Genomic DNA, 23563 nt, shown 5'->3' on the forward strand with positions numbered 1-23563 from the left:
TATTAGCAGGATCCTGTGTCTTGTGTTTTTCCCAGTTTTCTGCTTCCTTTATACAGGAAAAAAAAATCTTCCTAATAATCCCTCACACATTTCTTGTGATGCAAGAAGACAGCTGTAATTCACGCTTGCTGTGTGTTTCATTGTAAGGCCAGTCTACAATGAAGATTCCTGTTCCTTCCATAGATGACGGAGTCAAGGAAACAAATCAAGACACCCCCCAATTTTCTCTTTAATATGTGTTACCAAACATCTGTTAAAATTCTGCTAGATGGTCTTGAATTTTGGTCTGTATATTTACACTAGGGAAGGGGATGTTTTCCTCAGGCAAGGTACTTGTTTATCAGCTCTGTTGTAGTGCTGCAAGTGGGCAGACACTTAATTTTCTGTTACTGAACCACAAAGCTTTCCCTAGCATACTTGAACTGTTCTCTGTGCTAAATTGTGATGATGCTTCTATTAATATGCTCTCAATTGTTTGTTTGTTTCTTTGATTTTAGGGACCACAAGGGCCCCAGGGACCTGTTGGATTTCCAGGACCTAAGGGACCTCCTGTAAGTATTTGTCCTAAAATAAACATAAGGTGGAAAACATTGAAATCGTGATTATTAAGCATTTTTATCAATGTATTACATGTGTTGTAAGAATATTCTAATCTACCCAGAAGGTAACAGAAAACAGAATTAGAGAATTAGACCTCCTAATTCTCTTCACCCAGTTGCCAGTTTTCATCTGATTAGATAATATGTTATCCAATCAGATGATAACAGAATTCCCTTCTGATTGGATAATATAAGTCAGGGGTGTCAAACTCACAGCCTTGGGGGCCAGATGCGTCACACGCTGGCCATGCCCTCGCCCGATTTAGTCTAGGGGAAAAAAGTCATGATACGTCACGTGATGACGGCATGATGCTGTGAGTTTGACACCCTTGATATGTTATCATTGTGTGGGTGTGTGTGTGTGTATGTGTGTGTGTGTATGTATGTATGTAACACAAATGCATATATATATATATATATATATATATATATATATATATATATATATATATATATATATATATATATATATATATATATATGTTATATTTGTAATGATTTGTACCTCAGTACAAATATAACACAAATATAAAAGGCAACATTAAAAATAAAAAAATATGGTTTTCTGCCTGCATGGTCTTCTGTGATGAAGCCGAAGGACAGAAAGAGGGAGTAGTGACCTTCCTCCCATATTTAGGCATACCAGGGGTTGTAACACTAATACATATATATATATATATATATATATATATATATATATATATATATATATATATATATATATATATATATATATATATATATATATATATATATATATATATATATATATATATATATATATATATAATGTGTGTGTGTGTGTGTGTGTGTGTGTGTGCATGTGCATGTGCATGTGTATGTGTATGTATCTATCTATCATCATCTGTCTCTTTGTTTGCTCTCAAGTCTCAAGTCTCTAGTTTGAATACAACTGCTCATACAGACAGAGATCTGTTTTGGAAGTAAAACTACCTTAATACCTACTCAAGCACTTTAGTTATATTCAATCTCTCCTAATGATATTTCTTCAGAGGCATCATTTGTGAAAACCCCATGTGGAGACTATCCTACCCTGCTGTTCCTCTACAACACTTTATTAATCTAAGTAGCATTCTGTATGATGCACCAGATTTTCTAAACATTGATTCTGCATGAGACTTCTGCATTGTGTGAACTCATCCAAGCCCTTTCATCTTTTGTCTGCCTTAAATATTGAAGATTAGTAAGTAGAATCATTCCCTCTGAAAGCAGAGCTGCTTGATATTTATGATGGTTTCTGATGTATCCAGTCCTTCCTTCTGTCCCAGATTCAGCTCAGAAAAGCTGGATGAGTAGCTAAGTGTGAGCTGATTTTTTCTAATATCAGCAAAAGTAGCAAAAACACAGTGGAGTAACAAGCCCGAGGCCAACACATGCTCTCAAACGGAGACCTGAATTTAAACATCACAAAATCAGCTCAGAACAGTTCTCTGTTTAGCAAAGTACCTAAAGCAGAGCTGGTTCTCTAGAACAATGTGCTTATAAAATGTGCTTGCTGTAAACTGATAACAAAATAGAAAATGCCTGAAAAAGAAGCCACAAAAGCTATGCATATAAACATTAAAAGTAGGCAGCCTGCAATTATTTTACTATCTGCTCAGAAAACATGTGCTTTTGAATAGATTTATTTTTTTAAAAAATGGATGAATGACTTAATGAATGTCATGTTAAAATGTAATTCGTTATCTTGAGGTAGTTTTAGTTCTGTAGCTGAAGTCCTTTGCTGGTTTTCTTTTTAATGTCACAAACCTCCTACAACGCCACTGCAAGTCTTTACAAATGCTGTGTTTTTGTGTGAAGCCTTTATGAAAGACTATTTGAAAGACTATTATCTATTAGGTCTTTGCAAATCCTTCAAAATGGGTGTTTAGAAACTTGCAACACATACATACAAAGCACTGCTTTTTGAATTACTATAGCAGCTATGCCTTTTCCAGATTCTTGCTCTTCCTTAAAAGGCTGTTTCCAAATATGTGCATGCCCAGATAACTTCCCATTATTTCCAGTTGATACACCAATGTGTGCTGCATACTTTCTCCGCAGAGGAATCCAAGCACCACTAGAGGTCACTCTCCATCTCTATTACATTAATCCCAACCCAAAACGATGAAAGGGATGGGAAATTATGTGATCTGTTATTGGCATGCTATCATCAAAAATGCATGCGTTACTCATACTATTAGCTGCATTATTGACTTTAAAATTCTATTTTCATAAGCGGAATCAAAGCCTTACCTGAACTAATGCACAAGATTGCAGAATGCTTAGACTTCCATTTAGCTTGGTGGAATTGATCAGTGCCAGCCGAATCGGTGGGAAGCATTGCTGGCTTTTCTGTAATGCACCTCTTAGGAAAGAAGAAACCATTTTTGAGTTCTACTTGTAGATCTGGTTTGCACTAGAATAAGTGAACAGCCAGGCTGAAATTGTATTGAAATGTTCCAGCATCTCCAAAGAACAAATCGATTCATAGTATATTGTGCCAAAAACTACCAAGATATTTTGCATTCAGCATTTAAAATCGAACAGGTGCTCCCTCCACTCACCAGAAATGAAAGTACAACATTATGTGACCCAACATTTTGCTGTCTGTTCATGACACCCCATCACAGTTATCTGACATTTTGCTAAAGGGATAGCTTCCCTTCCCTTTTGCTCCTTCCATTTAATTGAGAGAATAATTAACAGAATTTCCCAGTTTCACTTTAGGGATCTGTGGAGCTATCATTTCATTACAGAATGAAAGTTACAATTTCAAGCACACAGTTGCTTCCCCAGAGGGAGAATAACAATTTGGGAGAAAGTTTTGGCAAGAAGGCTGGCATGAAAAGTGTTTAACACAAATTTCTTGGCAACTCTTTGAGTTGCATCTCCAAAAGCAACTTTTCCTTGTAATATATAAACATAGACATCTTTATTTTCACATTATGTGAAAATTGCATGTCGTTATGTGTAAGGAAGGAAAAACAGATTACATCAAACTTAGGGAGAAGTGAAAACAGGATGTTGGTGTTCTTTTTTGATTGTCTTCGGAGAGATTGTTATGAAATTTGGAGTCATAAATTCATAATGAAGAAATAAAATGAAGGAGAAAATTCACAGTGGTATGAAAGTAAGAGAGCACTATTAAGTCCTAGTGAAAAATCAAAGGGTAGCAGAGTTTAATAGGAATGAAATAGGAAAGATTTATGGTAGCTCTATAACTTTTGTGTTACGTGTAAAAATAAATGCACAATTTATTGGAATACATTATGGCTGTCTATAGCTGGCAGCCAAAATACTGGCATTAGATGCCCAAAAAAGTGATTCCTGGAATCCAAGAAGGCCCTTGCTGATTCTGGAGCAACTAAATTCCCCAAACCTTCCAGCATTTTGATCTCTTCCAGTTCAAGCTGCAAGAAAACTTATTTTTCTCTAGCTGTTACTCTTCAAAGATACAGGAGTGTGATTTCCAGTTCTTTCTTCTCATTATCAGAAAATCAGCCAAGGTCATGGCCAGATCAACAAAGCACAGCCACTGTCTCTGTAAGAGGACAGTAAGTTTGAAGAACCAGTTTGAAACACAGATGTGTCACTAAGGTGACTAACTAAAAAATGATCCTTTTCTTTTTTGGGGAAGTGACATGTCATTTATTTTGTTTTGCACTGCAGGGACCACCTGGGAAGGATGGTTTGCCTGGGCACCCAGGACAACGGGGTGAAACTGTAAGCATGTTATTTATATTGCATAATGTAGCCTTCTCCACACCCCATTTATTGTAATGTGTGTCTGTTAAATGGGGGAAGCATCCAAATTTGTCCATTATTTTAAATCTGTGAATTAGTCAGTTATACAAAGGTATTGTTGTAAATTCAAAACACATTTAATGGTATTTTGAAAACCAGTAAAAAACACTTTCAGATTCAGTGATCCTGATGTACTACCAAAATGTATTTTTGATGCTAATTATGATGTATGTTGCAAATTTTATTTTAATTAATCTTGACTTTATTACAATTATCCCTGCTGAAGTCAATGGAAAATCACAGGTGCATATTTGTATTTGTATATGAATATGTGTATATTCTTAAATGGATAAATTAATGCATAATATACCAAGGGAGTACAATCTACATGTTAAAAACAAAACGTATAAAAAGCAATTTAAAACTTCAAAATCACAAAATAATTACCATCATGCACAGAAATGCAGTTTGAGGAAGCTAAGTTCTATAGCTCAAAAATTCAGTAAGCCCCTAGTGTTATATTAATTACATTCCATATACTACTTAATCTCTCATGTCTGTTTGTGACCTTCAGTTGAGTGAAACAATGAATTAGAGGCAAAAAAATAATAATGAATCAGTGTACCTCAAATGGGCTGACTTATAGAATGCATCCAAAATCTGGGATCCATGAAATCATTATCTCCAATGCTCCCTGCCAGCTTCCCGTAAGGAAAGTCAGTGGGGAAGCCAGTGGGAAGTCAGAAGCTGCTCCCAATTCCATTGGGTTTTTTTTGCCCACCTTTGATGATTCTATTTTTCTGTTTAAGTAAGGAAATATCTCTGAAGCAATGACCCAATGTGTCTCTAGTTGTCTAGTGGAACTATAGATGTGACAAAGGAAGAGAATAATACAAACTATAGTTAATTTAAATCTGAATTACATTAAAACAAATGTACGCTTTGGAATCTGATCCCCTGGTACCCCATTCAAAGGTCCAGTGTAGTCCTGTATTTTAAAAAATGTTTATCCCATCCCCAGCCTGAATGTTCCTGGAGAGTCCAGGATTATGGAAGGCAGACTCAGATCCTTTTAGGACTTTAAACATGCAGCAATCCTTATAAATAGAAGCAGTTTCCATTTATGTCTACCCCATAGCGATCCAAGGGATTAAGAAGGAGCAAAAGAGGACATCAGAAGATGTCACACAGACAAATGTGGTGACTGACATAGTTGCATAGGGATTCACGTAAATAATCTGGCACCATTTTTGTAATGATGTCTTTGTGTATGTATTCTTATAAGTACTGCCGGACAATTTCAAACTATCTTGCTACTAAAGTTCGCTCTCCTTGAAATAGGAAGGGAAAATTCATTTGTCTCCACATCACATCTTCTTTCATTCTGAGACGATATTTGATGTTTGGCAAACTGACATGGTAGAACATCAGGAAAATGAAAGGAATGTCTGTTATCACTATTGAAGAAAAATTAACAGATCAAGCAAAATATACTTCTTTCTTTCTTTACCTATTTTTCTTTCTTCCTTCCTGTGGTAGTCCTCCCTGTTGACTTTCCATTGCAAAGGTAGTAATGTTTAGGAATGTACTGTATGAGCTAATTTGCTTAATATCACTCCACTGGAAACAGTACTTTATCTCTGCCATTTTGCAGCTTTCTATTAACAGTGGAGGTTTCTCACACTATTACCTACTGTCATATTTCTTTTTCTGGCCCCCAAATATAACCAACAGGTCAGTTTTGGCAGCTGCAGTGCAGTCCTAGGCTGCATTAACAGAGGAATAGAATCAAGATCATGTGAAGTGTTAATATGACTGTATAATGCCTTGGTAAGGCCACACTTGGAATACTGCATTCAGTTTTGGTCACCACGGTATACAAAAGAGCACAGAGAAGAGCAACAAAGATGATTAGGAGACTGAAGGTTAATACTATAAAGAACCGTTGCAGGAATTGGGTATGTCTACTCTAGTGAAAATAACTAAGGGCGATATGATAGCAGTGTTCCAATATCTAAGGAGCTACCACAAAGAAGAAGAGTCAACCTTTTGTCCAAATCACTCGAAGGCAGAACAAGAAGCAATGGATAGAAACTAATCAAGGAGAGAACCAACCTAAAACTGAGGAGAAATTTCCTGACAGAACAATTAATAAGTGGAATGACTTGTCTGCAGAAATTATGGGTACTCCAACATTGGAGGCTTTTAAGAAGAGACTGGACAACCATTTGTCTGAAATGGTATAGGGTTTCCTACCCAAGCAAGGGATTGTACTAGAAGACCTCCAAGGTTCCTTCCAAGTTCCAACTCTGTTATTCCGTTAATTAGAATAGAAACCTTATGCAGATGCAGAATAAAATGCAAACAAATTACTGGTTGATGGAATTCATAATGTGGGATGAATCGTTCAGTTATAGTATTTACAAATCCATATATAGGACAATGATCAAGGCAGTGGATTTGTCATTTAGAAGAAAATGCTTTAGGAAAACTTTTCCTGCCCACTTCCCCTTTAATAATAATAATAAAAAACCCCAAACATTTATCATTCTTTGGTATTGTTGAGCTCTTTCTTTAAATGGTTGATTTACCACAGTGCTGTATGAAAACATCCATCTTTCTGTGGCACTTCCAGTAGTATTTATGTCAAGTATCACAGAATTATAGCTCCTCCTGGATTTTACTTGAAGCAACTGTTCAAGGCAAATTTGGAACACCTTAAATTGCTAAAAGATTTAAGCATTCTGAGAGATAATGGAAGGAGTTTTAATGCAAAAGTGTGAAATTTTCTTAAAGGAAATTTCATGCAGCCCTATCTATTCATAGAGAAAATATTTACCACAGTTCCTAGTTTGTTTTATAAAAAGCAACCTAAATACAGACCAGATAAATACATACACACCTCTCTTTCTTCATTTTCATATTTTTTTTTTTAAAAAACAAATGAGTTTCAAGTAGGAATATGCAGATTTTCAGAAGTCCACTTTTTTTTGTTATACATTTGGGCACAGCAGTTTTCATACTCTTCCTTCCCCACCCCTTCCCCGCATGGATTTATTTATATAATTTTTTTACATTCTGAAGACATATTTATAAAATGTTATGGGATGAAATGAGGTTTTCATTATGTTGTTTTAAAATGCTTATTATGGAAATGGTCTCATCTTTTTTAAAAAATGGTGTAATTGAAAGAGAGTTTGACTTTGAAAAGTGTTTCTTCTGGGATTTCCTGGAACCAAATGACTGATTTAAAAAGTAAATGTGTAGATTTTAAAAAAATAATTATTGTATGGTATTAATTCCATGTCTTTACTGCAAGTCCAATGTTTCTTCTTAGTCAGGACCCTTTCCACTTTTTAAAAATTATGCACATCCTGAAAAGAACTTAAATTGATGCCTTTATAGAATATGTATTTATGAAATCATGTAAAAATAACAATATTAAACCCATTAGAAAAATAAACTAGTTTTTTTCATTAAGAAAACCTTATAGTTTAACAAATAAAAGCTAACAATGAGAAGAGTGACATTGTTTTAAATGTTTGCAAGTATCTTCGATATCTGACAAATAATTTTGATTCTGTGGGATGGCCCCTGAGGAGAGTCTTAGGGCGTCCCTTGGGGATATTCACACTATACTTTAAGAAGCACTGTTTTAAACTAATCAGTTGCCTTTCATGGACTGAACATAAGTATCTAAATATTTTCACAGAGTAGAGCTGTACAGATGTTGTATGAAATAAATAGTTTCTTCCCTCAGTGTCAAGCCATGGGTGGGTTCCTGCCAGTTCTAATCTCTTCTATAAAAGAGGTTCCACAAATCGACAGTGCTGTTTAGAACCGGTTCCAGCTCCTTCCCCCTGCCCATCTGCCCATCATCAAGATGAAGAGCAAGAGGAGGAATTCTGGGAGTTGAAGTCCATAGGTCTTAAAGCTATCAAGTTTGAACACCCTGGGTTTTTTCTAAAGGGTTAGGGGTGCAAGAGTCTTGTAGCTTGACAGCTTTAAGACTTGTGTGCTTCAAATGCCAGAGTTTCTGAGCCAACATTTTGGTTGCTAAGCAAGAGAGTTGTTAAGTGAGTTTCATCACATTTTATGTTGGCCACGCCCACCCACTCACATGACTGCCAAGCCACTCCCACTTGGTCACATGGCTGGCAAGCCACTCCTGGTCATATGGCCGGCAAGCCACTCCCACAATGCAGGCCACACCTACAGAAGAGGTTCTAAAAATTTTTGAAACCCACCACTGTGTCAAGCGATACATCATACCAGAGGGGGCCTATAGACATAGAAGCTCCTGTATAATGTGATACTTGTTCTATGGGTGTAAAAGCCTCACCTCTTGCAGGAGTACATATAGAAGCTACTTCTTCCAGGCATTTATGCTGTGTTCATAAGTGCCCCCCGGGGAGGAATAAATGACTGTTGCTTTACTACAGTACTTTTTTAAACACTTAAACATTCAGTATAGCTGTGCCAGCCTGACGGCTTTTGAACACATGTATCTGAGTTGAACTGAAGGATTGTCATTTATGCATCTACAGTAATTGCTTTCTCACAAAGTATCCGGTCTGTGAAAAGTATCTGCTCCTTTGAACCATACCACTGGAGGAGCTGCGCTCAGGATGATTGGAAATGATAACTCTTTGAAAGAGTCTTCAATATTTTACATTTAAAAAGGCACAGCAATAATTGAATTGGAATAGCAGTCTTTATTGTCAGAAAATACGAACCCTCGGAGAAACCACTGATTTCCCATCCGCTCTTTAATACTGATCTGAAATGTTCCCAAGTATGCCTAACTGTTGTATGCTTTATTTTGCAGGGTTTTCAAGGGAAAACAGGCCCACCTGGACCTGGCGGTGTTGTTGGACCCCAGGTACAATGTTGTCTTTTAAACCTGATGATTGATTGAATTTGCAACCCACTTTCTCTCAGGAAGGTCAAGGTGTGGGGTACGCTGAGGTCTCCCTGCAGTAGTAATCTGCATCATAAGTTATGCTGAGAAACAAATGATTATTATTTGTTCAGCACCATATTAACTTTGAACCATTGCGGAACAAATCATTGTAAGTTAAGGATTACCTGTCTTAGTTTTGTTGGAAACAAACGTCAAGTGAAGGTTGACGTTTACATGAGAAAAAAGCCAAAGGAATGTCAAACAAAAGCTTCGAAAGTTTGATGAAATTATCTCTCTATTTACTTTAGAGGATTTTGGGTGTTCTTATCATATAATCCAGGGAAAACATCTAGGAATTATTATTGGAATGAGCTGCTGTTTGTCCAAAACATGGCAATTAGAATTAGAATGAGCTCTAAAAGCTCATTTAACTCTACTGTTATGCAACTCTATATTTCATTTCCAAGTACACCTCAAGGGCAGTTTATGATCTTCACAATTGGTAAACAGATTGCCACCATCAGAATCTCTAAAATACAATATGAATTTGCCTGGTCTGAAATAATACGGCCATAGCTAGAATTGACATTGTAAATTAATGGAGTCACGTGACATTGTCCTTAATGACCACACTGCTTAGTGATGGAATTGCTGCTCCCTATTATGGTTGATAAGTGAGGACTACTGAGCTCTCCCCAAATGGCGAAATATATACATGCATGGTGATATCCACTCTGCATCCGCTGTGATCATGGTCAAGCAAAGCAGCTTTGTACAGCCCTAATGAGGCATCTTAAATACATATTTAAAATTTAATATATCAAAGGTTTTAATTCATTTCTTGTGTGAATTTACAGCGGTAAAGATCTTTTTTCCTAGAAAGCCTGTAGGATTTCACTGGGAATACAATACAGAGGATTTTGGAGTCACGGAGGGGAAAAGGAGTTGATCTCTGCCAGTCAAACTCAGATTAGGTGGATTGAAAGCAGTCCTATCAAAGTTGGAGACTTAGCCATTGTTATCTAGAATAATTTTGTACTGGAAATTCACAGCTTTACTTCATAGTAAGCCATCAACGAACATGATATTCCTTTGCTAGAGTTAGAATAAAATTACAATATCAAAACATTTTGTAAAGAAGTGAGCTAATTTCAGTGGAGCTTGAAATGAATAAAACCAATAAACCAATAGAAACCCCAAAAAGCTCAGTTAAAGTATTCTGGAATGGGTGAGGTTTCCTCAAACTGAGCTTCTGAAAAATGAAGATTCACAGGAAATTAGTATCTTGAATTTAGAGCATTGTTAAGACTCAGAAACTTAGTTATACCAACCATTTTATCCTTTAAAATAGCCATGCAATCTGGTCCTCCAACAAAATTGGGGCTATAATTTTGGGAACAGTCCTGACTGGGCTCATCATATATTTCTGAAAACTATTGTTCTAGCAACTCTGAAAGGCTCCAGGTTGGAAACATTGCTTTAGAAACCAGACATTTCCACTTTTTTTTCCGGCTCCACTTTAATGACAGGAACAGTTTAAGTACAGGAGATACAGTGAAACACCATGCAGCTTTGTCGTCCCCCCCCCCCCAACCAAACAGTTCATTGAAGTGAGACAGCAGGCATCTTACTAAGTGTAAATTTTATCTGAAACATCTTTTTGTTTCCCTTGCTTCTTTCATTGACCAAGATTTGTGTTAATTTGGAATGTGTGATCATGCTGTGTTTGTGTTTGTAAAGATAAATGAAGTCTTAGCTCAGCTGTATACCAATATCCCTGAATATCCCCTACATTTGTTTTCCATGTCAAGGTTTATATTCTTTTTGTGCTGTTAAGACTGCTACCTGCTGTCACCAGAAGCAATCTATGAACTGAATTCCGCAACATACTTCTATGTTTACAACGAATTTGGGGTGTAAACATGGGTCATTGTTCATTGGTTTTTTTAAAAAAATCGACAGCTGTATCATTATTAGTCTGTGTTGATGTTTCAGATGGCTGCTTAACGTTTCAATAACAATAATTAAAATTCTTGTAGCAAAGCTTTAGGTTCAATTTCCTTTGAACTTTCCTTTGAATGGTTTCTTTATGAGCAAAAAAAGATATGATTGCTTAGTATGCTTTAGAAGAGGTAGTCCTCAGTTCTTATTTTTCTAATGCATACCTATGAACAATGAGTTACATTTGGATTATCTCACAATGTTCAGGAAATCTATTTACAAGTAAGTGAGGGCAGTCAGTCAGGTCATAGATGGCATCTATTTCTGTCTCAAAGTGTCTACATGAATACTTAGACTACGCTGCCTGTATTCCCCAAGACAATTTCAACAGTGTATCCATGTGTGCTAACTCACATTCATAATTAGAGTGGACATTGAATAATCTCAAATAAGCATAGCCAGTATTCAGAGTTGATGGGAATTATACTCTAACACCATCTGCACAGAGTTTCTATTTTGCTAAACTAACAACAATATTCTATTTGCCAATTCTAGCACGTTGCATCCATGCTGGCTGCATAAAAAGTCATAGGTATCATGTTAGTGGGGTTTTTGGTGAATAGGAATAGTGTAGACATGAGGACTATGGTAAGCAAGCAGACCTATCTCCCTTCAGGACTTCGCAGCTCAATAGTGTCACCCCTAAGAGAAGTTTTTTAAACTATAACAAGTGAGCATAAGGAAGAGGTAGAGAGAAAGCTGATTATGCTCAGGTAGTCCTTGATTTAATGACCAGAATTGAGCCCAAAATTTCTATTGCTAAGTGAGACATTTGTTTAAGTGAGTTTGGCCCCCTTTTATGACCTTTCTTGCCGTAGTTCTTAAGTGAATCACTGCAGTTGTTGAGTTAGTAACACAGTTACTAAATGAATCTGGTTTACCCATTGACTTTGCTTGTTGTAAAAGTTGATCATATGACCCTGGGACACTGCAACTGTCATAAATACGAGCCAGTTGCCAAGCGACTATATTTCTCCCTATTCCTATTCTTTGTCTGCTGATCCTTTGTACTTGCAGTCCTTGACTTACAACAGTTTGTTAAGTAACCATTCAAAGGGATAATGGCACTGAGAAAAGTGACTTATGACCGTTTTTCACATTTACAACTATTGCAGCATCCCCCTGGTTATATGATCAACATTCAGACACTTGGCAATTGACTCATATTTATCACAGATCCACTTAACAATCATGTTACTAACTTAAGAACTGCAGTGATTCATTTAACAACTGTGGCTAGAAAGGTTGTAAAATGGGGCAACACTCACTTAACAAATGTCTCACTTGACAACATAAATTTTGGCCTCAATTGAAGTCGTAAGTTGAGGACCAGCTACACATCAAACCATTTATTATCGTTCTGGAGGAAGGAGAAGGTAAATACCCTGTTTCCCTGAAAATAAGACCTCCCCAGATAATAAACCCAACTAAGGTTTTGAGCGCATGCGCTAAAATAAGCCCTCCTCCAAAAATAAGTGCTCCTTGAAAATATTGCACCACAGCAGCAACCATGAGGTGTCCACGCTCGGTGCCTCCTGCACCTAAAAAAAAAAGACCTCCCCGAAAATAAGGCCAAGTGCTTATTTCAGGGATCAAAAGAAAATAAGACCATGTCTTATTTTCAGGAAAACACAGTACCTTACCCTAGTACAATTATATTGGAGGGATGTTAATTCTTAGATGATTCAACCCCCTTCGAACTTGGGAGTTCAACATTGGAGTTCAACATGGGAGTTAATTAAACACATTTTATTTTAAAGTGACGAACAGCGAATTGTACTATGGAATAATTAATGCCATGCTTTTGGATATAGGGTCCAACTGGGGAGACGGGTCCAATTGGTGAAAGAGGTCACCCTGGACCTCCAGGGCCACCGGGTGAACAAGGACTTCCTGGTGCTGGAGGAAAAGAAGGCGCTAAGGTATATGTTCACTTTTCAGAAACGTAGGGAAAACGTATACAGTGACTTATGGAATGCATTTGGTACTTGGTCATCAAGTCTTTTGCCTGGGATTTGTAGCTGCATTCTGCCCTTACAATTTCTGCATTAAACAGTGAATTGAAATAAACAGCTTCCCTAATCCTTTTCAACTTGGTGATCCTACACATTCTTTTTTTCAGTTGACAACTATAAAGATCATAGTGAGGCTAAACAAATTGGATTGCTTTTTAGCACAAGTGAAGAATTGCTTGCCATAACATACAAACCTCTCTTAATTTAACACGATGGAAGGTCTACATTGTAAGAGTCTCAAAAGTTCAAAGAAAGCAAGCTCGTGAACTTTCACAGAGCAAAGATTTTGAACGGAAAGACTAGGTAATCATTTGGTTGCCATGTAATTAATTGTGCTACAGTTTCCCCTGAAAACTTCAAAGGCGAACCTTAATGCTTTGGATTTTGAGGTGCTGCACTTGAAAATAAAGGATTCACCATGTTTTAATATAAACTAGAGGAAGTATGACATAGTAACTACCACTGTGATAAAAACGAGATCATGTTAATGTAGTTTACTTATAAAATACCCTCTGATTCAGAAGCACATTTTAAAACATCATAAATTCTGTCCTGTATTGACACAATGTTCAAGATTTACCTATAAATTGATTAGAATTGCAATGTATGTGATGGTTCATTGATGAACTGCCTGTTTTTGTTTTGAAAACTGGACTTTCATGGCCAACTTTCAGTAAAGACTATTTGTTCTATTTTTCTAGGGTGATCCAGGTCCTCAAGGCATTTCTGGGAAAGATGGGCCTGCAGGACTACGGGGTTTCCCAGGAGAAAGAGGCCTGCCAGGAGCTCAGGTAAAACAAGAAGGGCCCTAATGAGTTAATCACCAAGAGGGGGAAGCAGCATTGATGCCATGGTGATTAGATTTGGTTCTTCAGTGCATCGGTCAATGAAGGTCCCAAACTGAGATCCCTGTTTTGACCACTGCTTTAAACATTATCAATTAAACATTTGTAGGCTTCATTGACTCTTAAGGAATTGTTAGGAGATAGGCAATGTAAATCATACATTAAGCTGAATATTAATTTAAAAATTGGCTTAAAAGAGATGTATTATTATATTTTTATTTTATTTCTTATTTTATTTCATTGTTTTATTTTATCATTTTATTATTTCATTTTATTATTTCATTTTATTATTTTATTATTTTATTATTTTATTATTTGATTATTTGATTATTTTATTATTTTATTATTTTATTATTTTATTATTTTATTATTTTATTATTTTATTATTTTATTATTTTATTATTTCATTATTTCATTATTTCATTATTTCATTATTTCATTATTTCATTATTTCATTATTTCATTATTTCATTATTTTATTATTTTATTATTTTATTATTTTATTATTTTATTATTTTATTATTTTATTATTTTATTATTTTATTATTTTATTATTTTATTATTTTATTATTTTATTATTTTATTATTTTATTATTATTATATTATTTTATTATTATATTATTTCATTATTTCATTATTTCATTATTTCATTATTTCATTATTTCATTATTGTATTATTGTATTATTGTATTATTGTATTATTGTATTATTGTATTATTGTATTATTGTATTATTGTATTATTGTATTATTGTATTATTGTATTATTGTATTATTGTATTATTGTATTATTGTATTATTGTATTATTGTATTATTGTATTATTGTATTATTGTATTATTGTATTATTGTATTATTGTATTATTTTATTTTTTATTTTATTATTATTGTATTATTTTATTGTATTATTTTATTATTATTTTATTGATTATTTTTATTATCTTATTATTTATCAGCCCATAAAAAAATAATGCCAATAGAAAGAAGTTTTAAAATATGTGTTGCAATGCCTTGTGGTATATATCATCATCATCAACAACAACAATAATAATAATAATTGCCTTTGATAGGGTGGAGCAGGTCTGAAAGGCGGTGAAGGTCCTCAAGGCCCACCTGGTCCAATTGTGAGTAGGATGTGTCCACAGCTTATGTTACAATGACATTTTTCATTTATTTCATTACCCCCCCTCTGTCCCCCCCCCATTCTCTATATGTATATGTGTCTGTATATCTTGATATATTGACATGTACACATAGTGTGTGTGTTTGTATGTACACATGCACCATCTCTTTTTATTTCTTTCATGCTGCGATGTGTGCCTGTAAATGCTTGTAAAGACTATATAAATGGATAACGTGTCGTTCATATTTGTCAATAGCAGTTTCCTAGTAATTACAGCAACTAACAAGTCCATAAAAAGAAGAAGAAAGTCTAAACTTAAATGTGTTGGCCTCTGTCATACCTGCTGTTAGCTGCAGGGGGCAAATTGCTTTTTCTTGTTCGTTAGATAGTTCAAGGTAGGGGGAAAAAAAAGGGGGGGGAATCTGCCTCTAGTGGGAGGAAATTAAAAAACAAGGTCTATTAAAGAGACTGATAGAGAATTCCCTCCTGCATTCTTTTGCTTCCCAATTGCGTGCATATTAGGGCCAAATTACAAACTAGGTGATTCAGGTTTCAGAAGGCATCTGCTTAAATTGTCCTTTTTTTGTTCCAAAGCGATAGAAAAAGAGCAGCCGTACTGTCCTGATCCAGACTTTGGTGCACACTTCCAGATCATAGATCGGTGTCGATTCATGTCAGAAATCCTACTTTTCTCCCTCCTGTAATTTTTTACCCGCAAATATTCTTTACTACAAACTGCTTTTTGCTGGACAAATGGCAGCTGGGAGGGGCAAGCAGAGGTTTTCTTCTAGAATCAGTGCGAGGGTCCTATATGGAATATATTTCAGGATGTGCAGTTGTCTTTTCTTCTTGACCAGCTTAGGCATCTCCCTTTCACTTAAGGCAGTGTGTAGCATATCCTTCAATTGCATGCAGAAATAAAGGAGAATATTTGCAGCTAAAGGTTGAACTGAGGGATCTTTGGTGCTCTCTGAACTTGCTTGTTTTTGTTGTGGGCCCTTCCAGCAGCTGAATCAAAGGAGGAGGAAGAGGTGTGGGGGTCAGGGTCAGCATCAAGGCAACCTGAGAGCTCCAAGGGGGAAGAGGGAATGGAACTGGCAGAGAGAGAGAGACCTAGGAGGAGCCTAGGCTGTCTGTCAGCTGTCAGATGGAGAGTCAACAGCCCCAAGGTCTGGAGGTGACTGATGAGGAAGAGGGGGAACAGCTAGGTCCAGTGCCTGATGTGCAGATGTGCAGAAGGCAGAGGAGAGGAGAGCAGTGGAAATCTGTGGGCCGGTCCTTGGGAAGGAAGAGCTACTGCTGCTATCTTGGGATAAAAGGCAGTGGGTGGAAAACTATTCATCTTCTGCCCTGCTGGACTTATTAGCCTGCGTTGAGGCTTCTTTTGCTGGGGCTTCTGGCGCTCCTAATAAAGGAATCTGTTAAGTGCTCGAGGCCACGACGCCATTGACTATCATTGCCGGCCCCAGATTGGTTGAGATGCGAGCAGCCAGCTGGTGGGAGGATGCAGCCATTCTATCAGTTCAGCATCTAACAGCTCTAGTATAAAAGGGCTGTCAGCTGTCAAATGTTGCTGTTTGCCGGTTCGAGGTTTGCCTTACATTTTGCCGTGTTAAACTGTTAATAAAGGTTGTGTTAGCTTCAACCTGCCTTGCCTCAGTTCCTGCCTGCCTCATTCTCCTTACAGAACAGAATCTTTGAGTTAACATATTTTGGGAGCTGGGTCAGAACAGTTTTCTTGCAGATGTTCCATTATCACTGATGATGTTACCTAGTTAGGGTAATGAAATGTCTGCAGGAAACCGAGCAAGCTCGGAGATCACCAGGGATCTCTCACATACAGAAGTCTCTGAGAATAAATTTGTTTGTGGTGTTTTTGAGATGAAAATGAGGTTATTTATGTGGAACTCTGAAGGATCTAGGTCACGTGACTCCTCCTTGGAGAATATTCCCATCCTGGCATTGTATGCAGAAAGAATGACACAATTGTCTGTGGTGTCCCCTGACATCTATGAGTTTTGCATCTTTTTTTGTTTATTTAGCACTGTAAGAGCCCCTGACAAAAGTCAGATCCTTTCTGAGCTGCGTTGCCGGGTGTTGGAATTCAAAGCGAATGCATTTTTTACAGGCAGTAGTGTTACTATTCTCAAATAATTTCCCGGATTAGCAGTTTCAATCACCGAAAAGAAACTTAATAATGTGCATGAGCTGATGCCTCCCAGTTTACAAGAACCTATTGTTAAATTTTTGGGAATTTTGCAGGCTCTTTGAGAGTAGAACCTTGCAAGCCCATCCTCGGTTTGGCAGCTAGCATTTATCGGCATACCACTATTATAACCATTATTTGTCAAAACAATGGTTTTGGCTGGTCCTTTTATCACAGCTGTCTGTTATAGGATGTGATACTGATGATTACCCTTTGCTTGTTCAAAACACAGTGTTTTAACATAGGTGCCTTGGTTCCAGAGGATAGATGTTGGGTATTTAAACCACTTCATGTAAAAATAGTTATACTGGGCAGCAGCTGGCCCTAAACCAGCTTTAGGTGCCCCTAGGGCAGTGATGGCTAACCCTTTCAGTGCTAAGTGCCAAAAGCAAACAGGCACACACACCCATAATGCAATATGTGTACAACCTCGCTGCGCGCCCTGCTCCCCGCACATGCCGCATGACCTCCCATGTGCACTCTGCATCCCTGTGCATGTGTGCGCAACCCCCTACATGTGCTTTACCCCAACACATACATGTGATCCCTGCACATGTGCCATGCCCCCTGTATATACACCCTGCATGGCAGAGACCCAAAAACCAGCTGGCCAGCAGGAAGTGTGCATGCACACACGGCAGAGCTGAGCTGGGCTGATGGCTCGCATGCCTGCAGAGGGCTCTTGCCATCACGGCCCTAGGGAGTCACGTGGCTCCTGAAAGTCAAGAGAGAAAAAAGAAATGGGTTCTATTAGGGTTTTGAACAGGAAGAATGTTGGGGTCCTTTGATGAAAATGATGGTTGGAGTCTTGGAGGAGGAGTTCAAGAAAGGCTGGAAATTGAGTTGCTTGTGAATTTTAGGGAGGGTACATTTTATCTCTTTAACTCTTTAACTGTGTTGGGTGTGTAGAACTTTCTCTCTTTTTGGGCCCTTTTAATAGCAATAGCACCTAGCCTTATATACAACTTCACAGTGCTTTACAGTAGCCTCTCTAACTGGTTTACAGAGTCAGCATATTTTCCCCAACAATCTGGGTCCCTCTTTTACCGACCTTAGAAGGATAGAAGGCTGAGTCAACCTTGAGGTGGTGAGACTCAAACTGCCAAACTACAGGCAGCTGGCAGTCAGCAGAAGTAGCCTGCAGTACTGCATTCTAACCACTGCGCCACCACGGCCCCTTAATAACGTTGGAGTTGACCAATTGCCTTGTAAACACCTGCCTCACCTTGACTGAGATGTAGATTCTTCAAAAGGTTTTGTTCTCCCTTTCTGTAGTTAGCCAAACCAAGGGTGAGGTGAGTCTTTCCCCTTCAAACTTCCCCTGGTTTCCTCAGCCGGCTAGAGTGGGAATTGTTAACAAAGGAGTGGTGGCAGGAAAAGAACCAACTATTCCAGTTGCTATTCATTCCTGCATGGAGGATTAGCTCAGAAATGAAATATCTGAAGAGAAGTGCAGCTTAAATCCTGATGGTGACTGTCCTTATTTCGACAATAGAAATTTCCTGGTTTCTATCTTTTCATATTCTGCTGACTGTTAGTTGACAGCAGAATAAGATTTAACCCAGGTTGGATTATAACACTTTTAATATGCATGTGAATTAGTCTTTTTGCTCTAAGGATCTCTTCTGACTTTTAAAAATATTGGAACCCCCTCCCCCCGCCCAAATAGCTTGTGTTTATTTGGGTTATTTATTTATTGATAGCTATTGTATTAAAATTTAAATTGACATATTTGAAAACTATTTACTGAATCATGTCAAAATAAAGACATTAAGTCCATTAGATATTAACACAAATAAAATAATTTTCATGATTTTATTTTTAAAAATAATAGTAATAATGCAAAGCATGACATTGTTTTAAATTTTTGCAAATATCTTCAAAATGTAACACATAGTTTTGATTTTCCAGAAGCCTATGAGGGGATCCCTTTAAAAAAAACATTGATATACATTATGCTTTTGTGATTCTATATTAGCAGACTCTCAGAACTTCACTAAGTGTGCAATAGTAAGATCAGAGTATAAATCCCAAACCCTTTCTCCCTTCAAATTTAGGATATCTTCTGCAGATTTTGAAGCCTTAAACATATGCACATTTTCCACCAAAAACAGAATAGCTAACAAAACATAAAAGCTAACCTCTATGGGCTAAGACTGTAATTGCTATGAAATTTAATTCTCACTCTCTGGGGGTCCCAATCAAAACAAAGCAATATTAATATTTTTATATGTTTTTGAATCATGCCAAGTTAATATTTAAATTTGGTCCTATTTCTTTGTTGTTTTGTTCCTGATTTGATCTTTCTAAGCATGCAATCAGCTATGTCAAAGAAAAAAAATCAGGAAGCAAATGTTATTTATTGTACTTTAAAGACAGTATTGGTTTATCAAGACTACCGAAAATGAAAACCAGTATGGTATAGTTGTTAAGATATTGGACTAACATTGGGAGACCTAGGTTCATCTTAACCTTTAGCCACTGAAAGTGATCTTGGACCAGTCATACTCACTCTCTGAATTGACAAGCTTTTTGATGTGAAGAAAAAGAGAAAGAGATAGTATTACATATGTCACTTTGAGCGCCTAAGCACAAATGTAGAACATAAATCTAACAAATAAATAAATCTAGTACTCATAAAAACCCCAAGGGGGGGAAAAAACCCTCAAAATTGGTTTATCTGCAGATGGCATATTTTTTATGGTATTTTAATTAAAAATAAAAGAGTGCTTATTCACCGGTAGGCTTATATGTGAACACTTACTATTGAAAATATTACCATATATTCTCCTAGGTAAGTCAATATGTGGATAAGCCAAACCCAATTTTGGGGCTGTAAAATTATTGACTTATTTGTAGTAAGTATCTTTGTAGGTAAACTCCTGTGAATGCAACATGGAGCACATTTCAGTAATTTAACGGAGAAAGCTCAGTTCCAGGTTTAAAGACAAATCCATGACATATCGTAGCAACTGCAGTGAACTTCTTCAGATGATCTTAATGACCGAAGGAAGAATCATTCAGAAATAATTGCTCTCTTGAGTATTGTGGACTCCAGCTATATACTGTAAGGCTTTAAATGTACTTCATATTTCATCTAGAAATAAATGGACAGCTAGAACAATGTTTTTAGCACAAGTCTAAAGGGATCTTCTTGAGTTCCTTCAGCATCCAATCAGGTTCGAAAGTCCTGATTTAAAGGAAATTTCTAAAGTTACCTACCCTACAGGCAGTTGTTAAAACCCCCAAGTTACCAGAATGTGCACGAAAATTTTAAAGTCTCTTTCTTCCAAAAGGGGTGTGTTTGGTGCTTGTAGAGTGGACACAGTTTGTAATTAAAACGTATTCCTGGATTTTCAAAATTAAATCAAAAACTGCTGAGCAGTCAAGAAAAATCAATAGAGTCACACTTTGTTTCTTACTCTCATCTTTCACCTCCATTACCCAAGAAGCCAATGTGAAACTCTTTACAATGGATGTAAGTTTTTTTCTTTATCATATGCCGTGGAACCTGGCCAACCCCCCCATCTCCAAACCAGAAAAGTCTACCTCTTCACTTCATGAGGAGCCCAGCTCCCTTGGGTGTTCTTTTAATCCCTGACTCCCAATATTTCCCTTTTAGAGAATGTTTTTCAGCATTCTCTTCCACTCATGTCTTCCAGCACCTCTTTAATTCACCCTGATCTCTCTTTTTTGACCTCCAATGTTTTTTAAACAGAAAGAACCAAACTCCCTTTGGTTTTGCTTGGATAAACGCTCCCCTCTCACTCCTAGAGGTTAGAATTCTAAGGTGATTGCTGGCTTTTCATAGTGGCTATTCCGTTGGTTTACATATATTCAGATGTGCTTTACTAGGAAAGCAGATAATTTGAGTATTTCCCTGAGGGAGACAAGGGTAGAGAGTATAGGTTCTGTGGAGAATGAATTGGGGCTGTGGAAGTTTGCTTGTTTTTCTTACCTGCAGCAGATTCTAGAGTTAATGGGGGGGGGGGGAGCATTCATTATAGTAACTGGTTTTCAATGAATTCAGACGTCTATAAGGCCAAGTATTTGTAATTTTAGCATATTCTTCATAGAGGTAGGGTGGGATTCTTTTTAGTGGGTCTATATTCTAGCAAACATTTTCAGAATTCTTCTATAGTTTTGAGATATGTGAGTGTCATCTTCTGCAGTAACAAAATTGTGAGTGGCAGATGTAGGTGGCTCTGTGTAGGAAGTAGAAAGTAACACTAAAATATTCACTGCCTGATAAATTCTAATAGAATTGCTTCTTGAATGATATGAAACCAGTTCCAGGAATTAGTGGCTTTTTATGGCTCAAGAAAAAATGGTCATTTCTCAGAAGTGGTTTTTTTTTTTTAAAAAAATGATGTTGAAAAGGTACAGATTCTGATGGTTACATTTGTAGTGTTTGTCTTCATTTAATTTTTTACTATATGATATCATTTTGCTTTTGACTGTTAAGATTTCCTAAAATGCAAAGCACTTACTGCCACAAATAAAAACCTTTACAGAATGCCATTCCATGCCAATTATCCCAGCCTAGCAGGATGTCAAGTTAAAAGTTTAGGAATGCCCGTGAGCAATTTTAGCAATCAAAAAAGATACTACTTAAATGGATGGTTCAAAAGTTTCATGATTTTCTGTAAGACAGCTCCTTTTTCTTAGGCCATAGAAGTCCCCAAGATTTAGGCATTTTGCAGGAATGAATGAATAAATGAATTAAAGAATAAATGAATGAATGAATGAACAAATGAACGAATGTTTAGTACATCAGTCCTAAAATAAGCTGTTACTTCTTCTTTACATGCAAGGGTTCTTCTGGTGAACGTGGCCCAGCAGGAACAGCAGGGCCGATTGGTTTACCAGGACGTCCTGGGCCCCAAGGTCCCCCAGGCCCTGCAGGAGAAAAGGGAGGCCCGGTAAGTGATTCTGAAGACAGCACATGTTAAGACTATGATATTATAAAACTTATTACCTTTCATATTTGCTAATGTTAGTTCTTCACACTCCAGCACTTTTCTATTGCATATGTGCCAGGCATACTCCTTTTCTACAGTATTTACAACAGAGTTCTGCAAAAATTTAATTAAACTCTATGACAGTTTGGTACACTTTATCAGACCCTTAAAACCTAGGGAAAGAGGTTAAGCAGAACTGATAATTATGAACACAATAAGGGCTGTGTTTGGTTATAAAATATTTTGTTAAAATGTAGGTTTGCTTTAAACTTAGTGCCCTGTTCTATTTTAATGCACTCATTTATTTTTTCTTTCCTTATCATATTTCATGAAAGTTATTCCTACTATGTCTAGCTTGTTGTTTACTATTTAGCATTCTCATCCATTGTTTTTATAGCTTTCTGATACAAGCAAAGTTAATGATTACTCAAAATGGAATGTTGAACAATTACTTATAATGCTGGACAAATAAACTTTTAATTGATTTTATTCTTAAATGAAAATGTATATTGATGGATAAAAAGACTCCTGGAATTCAATATAACAGGTGCTTCATGTGAATCTTACATTACAAATTCATTGTTAGTATTAAGATAAATGAGTGCTTAATTGTAACTATTAAAATTGTGCCATACAAATTAAAACTGCATACTTCTATTATCTTTTTTTTACTCCTTACAGAAAATTCCAATATATCTTATAAGTAAAAAGTATTGATTGGGGCTCATCAAGCATTGAAATTAAGGATAATCAAAGTACTATATAGAATAGCTTAGGAAAAGTGGTAGTATGTTTTAAAAATGTATATAATTCTGTTGTAATACATGGGTGTAAAAATGACTTTATTTGACTGGTGCTAAAAATATTACAGTAAAATCTACTTTTCTGATGTAGATCTTACCATTTAAACAACTTCTGAACATCTCATTTATGAAGAAACCTCCAATTTTTCTGATACATGTTTGTCCAAAAAAAATCCCCTCAAATGAAATGACATTTTTGTTTCTGTCCATTTGTCAAAAATTCAGTAGGTAGAAATATTATTATCATATTACACCTTTCTTTGAACTATTTAAAACAAGAAGCCTAAAGGTCATAACTAAAAGAAGTGATAAGCGCACAAATATGGTTGAGTTAGGTCAAAACTTTCAAATTCTCTTTATTCA

At 36.5% G+C, this 23563-nt stretch overlaps 1 protein-coding gene across 5 annotated transcripts in view; it reads left to right on the forward strand.

The window, feature by feature from the left end:
* COL11A1 (collagen type XI alpha 1 chain) overlaps positions 1-23563 on the forward strand; it is a 272785-nt gene that overhangs the window by 172935 nt on the left and 76287 nt on the right. For all 5 annotated transcript variants that reach the window (XM_081948969.1, XM_081948972.1, XM_081948971.1 and 2 more), the window contains 7 exons: positions 498-551; positions 4272-4325; positions 9175-9228; positions 13065-13172; positions 13967-14056; positions 15178-15231; positions 22251-22358. In XM_081948969.1, coding sequence (XP_081805095.1) covers positions 498-551; positions 4272-4325; positions 9175-9228; positions 13065-13172; positions 13967-14056; positions 15178-15231; positions 22251-22358 — 522 coding nt within the window. The remainder of the gene's footprint in view (positions 1-497; positions 552-4271; positions 4326-9174; positions 9229-13064; positions 13173-13966; positions 14057-15177; positions 15232-22250; positions 22359-23563) is intronic.

Source organism: Natrix helvetica (assembly GCF_964273705.1).
Source record: "Natrix helvetica genome assembly, chromosome: 3".
Classification (NCBI taxonomy): domain Eukaryota; kingdom Metazoa; phylum Chordata; class Lepidosauria; order Squamata; family Natricidae; genus Natrix; species Natrix helvetica.